Consider the following 8,260-nt stretch of genomic DNA (forward strand, 5'->3'; position numbering starts at 1 on the left):
ATTCTTGTGTTCGGTGTAGTGCTGCACATAACTTTGCTTCTGTACCAACAGTCTCCCCAGCCCACCCTCGCTTAAGATGAATGGTACTGAGAAAATTCAACATACAGAATACAAAAGTCACTATCCCGCTTTCCTAAAAAGAAAATTTTAGAAATCTACCCTAGCAAGAACTTAATTTTGCCTTTCTCTTCAGTGTTCAAGAACAAAGAAAGTACCTTGTAGTTCTAAGTGGGCAGAAGGACAAATGAAAACTTCAGCATGCTTAAATAAGCTTTACCAACAGGTTTGGGCACTATCTGGTATCACCGCACTGCCACTTTCTTTAGGAACTCCCCTACAACGAACTCCCCTACAACGCATATCAAAGGCCTAGAAGGAAGACCTGAATTCCTACTCTTCCAAAAGTTGAAATGATGGCAATTTGCCTTCCATTCACTCTACCCTCAGATCTGAGGGTACAGAGTAGTGTCTCACCACAAAAATGTTAGTGACACCTAACAAAGCAGAGACCAATTTCTGGGGCATTATAGCTGAGAAAATTATGGTCAGAAAGTTAGATCTACAGGCCAGCCATGGCCTATACTTTATTACAGTTGAGACTGTAAAGAATTTTAATCACAGAACACTTTTTTTCTGTCTCAAAACTATATTTATAGTGAGTTTAGCATTCGACCATTTCATAATTCCTTCATGAATGTTAATTTTCTCTCTGCTACATCATAAACTCTTTGAAGTTAATAATCATTTCTTTTACTCTTTGTATTCCCATAGTATCTATATATTCTAGGCACAAGGTAAATACTAAATATATACATATTAATTATTCTCACAGCAGCTACCACAAACCACTGAAACCCAAGCAATCATGGGGATGTGAGATTTTCTAATAAAGAAAAGAAACCATACAAAACCCCCCCACCCCAATGCTATACTTTCAAGAATCCTGCTGTGGCAAAAGCAGCAATAAGTGGAGCTGGGCTTTCCTAGATCCTTCTTTGCCCCAGCTTTACAGATTATCCTCAGTTGCAGTGTGTCAAACTCAGGTATTAATGTTTTATACAGAGATTCACAAAGTAAGGACCAAAATATCTCAGTGCAATTACAAGTTACAAATACTTCCCATAAAAAGAACTAAATGGGAATTCCCTATGATAAATAATTTCTCAAAGTTCTCATTAAAAACTTAAGAAAAAGGTAAATAAACCAAACATCTTCATAGAAAAATTGTATTTACAACTCCATTCAAAAGCAGTTTTTAAAAGCAAACACAATATAATACTGAAGTTGAAAAATCTATGCTCATCCAAAGCTGCCAGGTCTAATAAATTATTAACAGAATACTGCATCAAAAATAAGGCAATAATCCAAAATATATCATTAAAGATTTCTCCACTCCCACAACTAGATAGAACTAATCTATCCAGTAGCAAATGATACTTCATTCAGTTTCAGCATGTCTAAAATCCTTAAGGACAGAAGTGATAAAATGTGATCTTCACTCCTCATTAGACTCTTAGAACACTTAAAGGAAAATAATTTTTAAAGCACAAAGAGGTAAAGAGGTATAATCTTTCAAAAAGATATTCAATGTTCAAAATTCAAGAATGCAATATCAATACACAATGGGCATTAGGTGAATATACGCAATACAGTAAGAGCAAATTAATTTATTTAGTACTTTTTCCATTCCATATCATCAGGAGGGTTGATTTCAACTTTTCTTTTACCTACATCAGACCAGTTGGTACTCAAAACTGTACCACCAGACTCCATCTGCAATAAAAAATAAAAGTAGATTAATTTCTGGACCATAAAATATTTTCCTTAAAATGCTACAAGCATAGTCTCAAATACAGGCTATTATATATAGCTCGATATAAACTCTATGTTTTTATACACACACACACACACACACACACACACACACAATGTGTATATATATATATATATATAAATAACAGAGGCTGAGAGAGTGGCTCACGCCTGTAATCCTAGCACTCTGGGAGGTTGTGGTGGGAGGACTGCTTGATTTCAGGAGTTTGAAACCAGCCTGAGCAAGAGTAAAATCATGTCTCTATTAAAAATAGAAAAAATTAGCCAGTCAACTAAAGATAGAAAAAATTAGCCAGGTGTGATAATGCACGCCTATAGTCCCAGCCACTGGGGAGGCTGAGGCAGGAGTATGGCTTGTGCCCAGGAGTCTGAGGTTGCTGTGAGTTAGGTTGATGCCACAGCACTCTAGCCCACACAACAGAGTAAGACTCTGTCTAAATAAATAAAATATATAATATATTACACACGCACAAAATATATAGCTCAATATGTACTCAAAACAATATTTTTATGTAATTTTAGGCTTTCCAGAGAGTTCCATAAAGTCTGAAAAGGAAACTCAGGTAGGAACATCATGTTCACATACACTACCATAATGAGGTACCATATCCCCCTCTAATAATCAACATAAAGGTATGTGAGAAAAAACTATCTTCAAGTAAAAGTAAAATTATAATAGTTACCAAAGAAAATGATTGTTGTCATCTCTTTTGCTGAAGACAGTAAAGACCAGGCAAAATAAACTATTTCTATACCAGTTGAACAGAACTTTAAAGGTCTCTACTTTATACTCCCTCTGTGCCAAACACATGCAAGTTTACTCTCAACTTTTTAAAAATCAAGGTACATACATGCAAGTACACAAAGTCAGTGTCTCAGTGAAGAACGGATTATCTATTTACCATGTACTGTATCTATCACCTACCAACAACCCTAGCATATTGATAAATATATTTATAAAAACCTTCTGGGCATTTGTTATCTTAATGCAATAAGAATTCATTGACTTGCATCATAGCAAAGAACAGTGTGAATTATTGAAATCTAAATATTTTTAAATAATCAGTTGTGTTACTGGCAAATGTATAAAGTTACACACCGTACTATTACACTGGAATCTCAATGTAACCCCACATCCCACAGGCTCTGCCAAGCTCCCTTACGCGGGTTTCTTTGCATGAGATGCCCTTCTCCATCCCAGTTCCTTTTGTATCTTTAGTTATCCTCCAAACATGGAATGTCACCATCTCTCTACAGCCTTCTGTGACCTCTAATTAGGACTCTATTCTTAAGAGAATTTGTCTTCTGTATGAGCCTAATTACCATTAACATAACACATATCACACTGTACTGTTGAAATTTAAGGATTTGCCTTCTTTTATCTGCCTTCCACCCTTCAACTAAAGCTGAGAGCTCCTCAAAGGCAAAGGGTATAATTTCCTAATATTTACATCCTAAGTTCTAAGCACAGTGGCCTGGCACACGGTGGGCCTCAAATAAAATGACTGAATTAAATGTGACAAGTCTGTATAATAAACCACCCCTAAGAGGACCTTCAGTTATAAAACTGAAAGAAGTGAATTTAGTTTATAATCTGACCATATTCACTGATAACACTTATTTCCCCCTTTTTTCCTTACAGACTTGCAGGGCAATTTAGCATTTCCCTTTGAATATTTTATACACATTGGTCTTTTGTGACAATAAGGGAAATCACAGAGGACAAAGTCTATTTAGTTTCTTTTGTATTCCCACAAGGACAGAAATGAGCCCTTGGTATGTTTCAGGTCAATGCTGCCACACAGATAGCTTGTTTTATGGGTATAAATGGTTTGCTTACAATTATGAAAGTTTCTATATGAAAATAGATATACATTTGGTAACACATCTTTGATTTAACACACTGCTCTTTCTTTCGTTTGGCACACTTTTGAAAGTCAAAAGTGAAACTGACTTCCCTTCTGGGAAGACTGAGTATATGTATTTTGCCTATTCTTCCCACCAAGTAAAACTAAATACCCTGGACTGTACACATAAAACAAAGGTAAGAAGACTCTGATGTCAAAGCATTAGGAAAAGACAGCCTAGTAAGAGAGAAAATTTTTAGACAATAATCATTCTATTCTAGCTAAACACCACAGAAAACAATGTGGCCTTCATCCCCACCAGGCCAGCAGAGGCTGAGAAGGGTGGGGAATCTATGGCCTTCTGATTTCAAGATTGTTCTTTTTTAAGCACCAAAGGAGGGAAGAAAAACTTCATCTTTCTCTACTGAACCCCTTTTAATAAAAGGATTTCTTCTGTAAAATTTGGATTCAGTCAAAAGGCCACACTTAAGGACCTAGAAGGCCCCAATGTGGCCTTAAGACTGCAGGTTCCAGACTTTCTCTTTGGTGTATTGTCAGTGGACACCACACTCCCAGTAGTCAGTAGAACTCCCATCCAATCCCAGCAGTAACAAGGAGATACCCTGGAGCATCAACAGAGGTCAAGTAGGGTACCTGGACATCTATCTCGGCCTGGAAATAAAAAGGTAGCACCTTGCCTTTCCCTGCCATACTGGTGTCCGAAAAAGCCAACTAAAACACAGGATGTAAATAAGATCCAGAGGCTCAGGACAAAATATGAAAATTTCCAGGTTCCAGCTGAAAATCACTTGTGACTGGTGGAAAACACCAAGAACGAGGAAGATCTCAAATTAAATAAAAACAAAAAAAGGTAATTAACAGATGCCAGCATTAAGATCACAAAAATGTAAAAATTACCTTACAAAGGTTCATTTGATAAAGATTATCAGTCATAGTAAAAACGCTTCAACAAGAAATTGTAAATTCACTTGGAACCAACGGGGAAAAAAGCTTCCACAAAGAAACAAAAGATACAAAGAACCAAGTTCATGTTTCAGAATTTAAAAATACAATAATTGAAATAAAAAGGTCATGAATGAACTCAAGAGTAGAATAGAGGGGACAGAGAAAGAAGCAGTGAACTGGAAGACAGAACATTATAAATTATCTTATATGAATGACTGAGAAAAAACAAGGCTGAAATAAAATGAATAGAACCGAAGGGATGCATGGGACAAAAGAGCTAACATTTATGTTATCAGGTCCAGGAAGGAGTGAACAAGGAAGGCAGGTCTGAAAAACAACTCAATGAAATAATGGCTGATAATTTCCCAAATTTGGCAAGAGACAGACATAAACCTATAGATTCAAGAAACTGAGCAAACCCTAACCAGAGTAAACCCAAAGAAATCCATGCCAAGACAGAAAGTCTATCACCAAGAGACCTACCCTAAAGAATGTGTAAAGGAAGTTCTCTAAACAGAAAAGAAACAATAAAAGATGGAACCCTGCAACATCGGGAAGGAAGAAAGGTAACTAAAAATATGGGTAAATGCAAAAAGGTTTCCTTTTGAGTTTTCTAAATTATGTTTAACAGTTGAGTAAAAACTGTAACACTATCTGATGTGGTTCTAAATGTTAAGTAGAGAAAATATTTAAGACTATTATATTATACATGAGGGAGGGTAAAGACACATAAAGGCAGGTTAAGTTTTCTATACTTTACTTACGAGCTAATAAAATGACAATTCCAGTAGACTGTGACAAACTATGTATATCTAGCATAATATCTAGAGCAACCACTTAAAAAGCTATCTAAACAAGACACACTAAAAACACCATAGATAAATCAAAATGAAATTCTAAAAACCATTCAAGTGACCCACAGATAAGCAGGAAAAAACAAAACCAGAAACAAAATAGAACATAAAACAAAAAATAAAATGGTAAACTTAAGTACTAACATATTCATAATTACATTAAATGTAAGGTCTGAATACAAAAACTAAAAGACAGAGATTGGCAGAGTGTATTTAAAAAAAATGACCCAATTATATGCTGTCCATAAGCAACTCATTATAAATAGAATGATTTAGGCAGGTTGAAAATAAAATGATGGAACAAGACACATCATATAAAAAAATTAAAAGCTCTATTAATTAATAGCTCTATTAATATCAGAGCAAAGAAAATTACCAGAGCTAAAAAATCGCATTAAATAATGATAAAAGGGCCAATCTACCATGAGGGCATAGCAATTATAAATGCTTATGCACCAAGCAACATAGGTGTAAGACGTGAAGTAAAAACTAACAGAATTGAAAGGAGAAATAAATCCGTAAGGATAGCTGGAGACCTTTTCTCAACAACTGATAGAAGCAAAGGACAGAAAATCAGCAAGGATATACAGAATTCAATAAGATCATTAACCAACAGAATCTACAGACATTTATGGAATGCTACATTGAACAGCAAAATACACATTCTTTTCAAGTGCGCATGGAACATACACTTAGATAGACCAAGTCCTGGGCAGTAAACAAACATCAATAAACTTAAAATAATTCAAACCATACAGAGTGTGTTCTCTCCACAATGAAATAAAATTAGAAATCAGCAACAGGAAAAAGGGAAGTCTCCAAACACCTGGAGACTAAACAACACATTTCCAAATAATCTATAAGTCTCAAGTTGATATCAAATTACTGAACTCAATAAAAACAAATATATATCAAAATTTGTAGGCGACAGCTAAAACCTCACGGAAAAGGAAATTTTTAGCATAAATGCACACAGTAGAAAAGATAAAAAGGATCAAAACAATAATTCAAACTTACATCTGAAGAACCTAGAAAAAAACAAGATAAACTCAAAAAGTAGGAAGAAAATAACACCAATCAATAAAATTTAGAACAAAAAAAATGGGAATAAAGCAAAGAGCTGACTCTTTAAAAAAAAAAAAAGTCAGTGAAACTGACAAACCTCTAGCAAGACTGACAAAGAAAAAAAAGAGGCTGGGTGCAGTGGCTCACGTCTGTAATCCTAGCACTCTGGGAGGCGGAGGTGGGCAGATTGTTTGAGCTCAGGAGTTCAAAACCAGCCTGAGCAAGAGCAAGACCCCGTCTCTACTAAAAATAGAAAGAAATTAATTGGACAACTAAAAACATATAGAAAAAACTAGCCGGGCATGGTGGCGCATGCCTGTAGTCCCAGCTACTCGGGAGGCTGAGGCAGGAGGATTGCTTGAGCCCAGGAGTTTGAGGTTGCTGTGAGCTAAGACCACGCCACGGCACTCTAGCCCGGGCAACACAGTGAGACTCTGTCTCAAAAAAAAAAAAAAACATAAGATTATTTCAATAAGCAACAACAATAAGGAATTCCTCAATGTTGAAAAACACTACTTGATAATCTATAGTTCAATGCCCACATCACACACACATAGAAAACAACAGTATTTGTAGGGCACACTGGGGTAAACAGAGGCTGCTTACAACCAGAGAGGCTAATGGCCCAGGGGTCAGGGCATTGAAAAGACTGCTCCAAAGACCAAGGGCACCAAGATCTTGACAGAAATAATTTAAAAATAACTAACTGACCTACTAGCTCTAAGAGCAGCTCTGTTCACGGTCCAATGGAAATATAATAACGGGCACAAATGTGAGCCACACATTTAGTTTTAAATTTCTTAGCCATGTTACTAAAAAAAAAAAAGCAAATATCAGGTGAAATGCATTTTAATGCATTAAACCAACTTTCTCCCTGCCCATCATCCCCCTCAAAACAAAATTAAAAACTCCAATACCACCCTGCAGTTTTATAAAGGGCAAGTATATTGTTTTAAAAATTCTACCCACGTACCCTCTACTAGAAATCCCTCTGTACTTATACATTCTCACTAGTAGCCAAAGAAAACAAAGAATGAATGCCATTGTAAGTTAAGAGCCTGGGAAACATGGATTTAATTAATCCTAATGCTGACTCCCAGAAAGGATGGGAACAGAGGTTTTAATCTCCATTTTACAGATAAGAAAGCTGGCCCAGATAGGTTAAGTGACTTGCCTTTATCTGCAGTCTTCAGCTTGCAGTACATAGGAATCTGACAAGCATATTAATTCCTTACAAAAACGTAACAGGACAGGAAGAATAGCACCTTGAATATCTAAAGGTGTTAAGTTTAGAAAAAACTTGGTAACTGCAACACTAAAAAAATCTTGATCTTTAATCTCAGAAAAACTTTGACACCTGGAGATTAACTACTGAGAGATGTGTAATCTCTCTTCCTTGCTCATTCATTACAATGTCAAATAACTATACAGATATGTCAGCAGAGACTGCTTCCATTGTTAGAAAATGACACAACAAGCAGTATCACACAAGGGGTTAACAGAGGAACTGACCCGGACTGTGAAGACCTGGACTTTAGTCCTACATAATGAGAACTTCTGGGTGATCTTTCGCAATATGCTTAACCTTTCTAAGCCTGTGAAGTGGGAGGAATATAATATGGGCGGCCTATTTTATAGGGCAGTTGTTAGAATTCAGTGAGATACATTTAAAACAACTTAAAAAAAAAAAAAAAA

The 8,260-nt window shown here is 35.9% G+C and overlaps 1 protein-coding gene across 3 annotated transcripts in view; it reads right to left on the reverse strand.

Annotated features, from left to right (window-relative positions):
• Nucleotides 1-1,629: 1,629 nt before the first annotated feature.
• SUGT1 (SGT1, suppressor of G2 allele of SKP1 (S. cerevisiae)) overlaps nucleotides 1,630-8,260 on the reverse strand; it is a 38,050-nt gene continuing 31,419 nt past the window's right edge. The window contains exon 13 of one of the 3 annotated variants that reach the window (XM_012649176.1): nucleotides 1,630-1,773. In XM_012649176.1, the coding sequence (XP_012504630.1) occupies nucleotides 1,672-1,773 (102 nt within the window). In that variant the 3' untranslated portion in view covers nucleotides 1,630-1,671. The remainder of the gene's footprint in view (nucleotides 1,774-8,260) is intronic. The other 2 variants (XR_001137692.1, XM_012649168.1) reach the window with 2 other exon arrangements.

This window comes from Propithecus coquereli, unplaced genomic scaffold (genome assembly GCF_000956105.1).
Source record: "Propithecus coquereli isolate 6110/MARCELLA unplaced genomic scaffold, Pcoq_1.0 Scaffold11, whole genome shotgun sequence".
Lineage (NCBI taxonomy): Eukaryota > Metazoa > Chordata > Mammalia > Primates > Indriidae > Propithecus > Propithecus coquereli.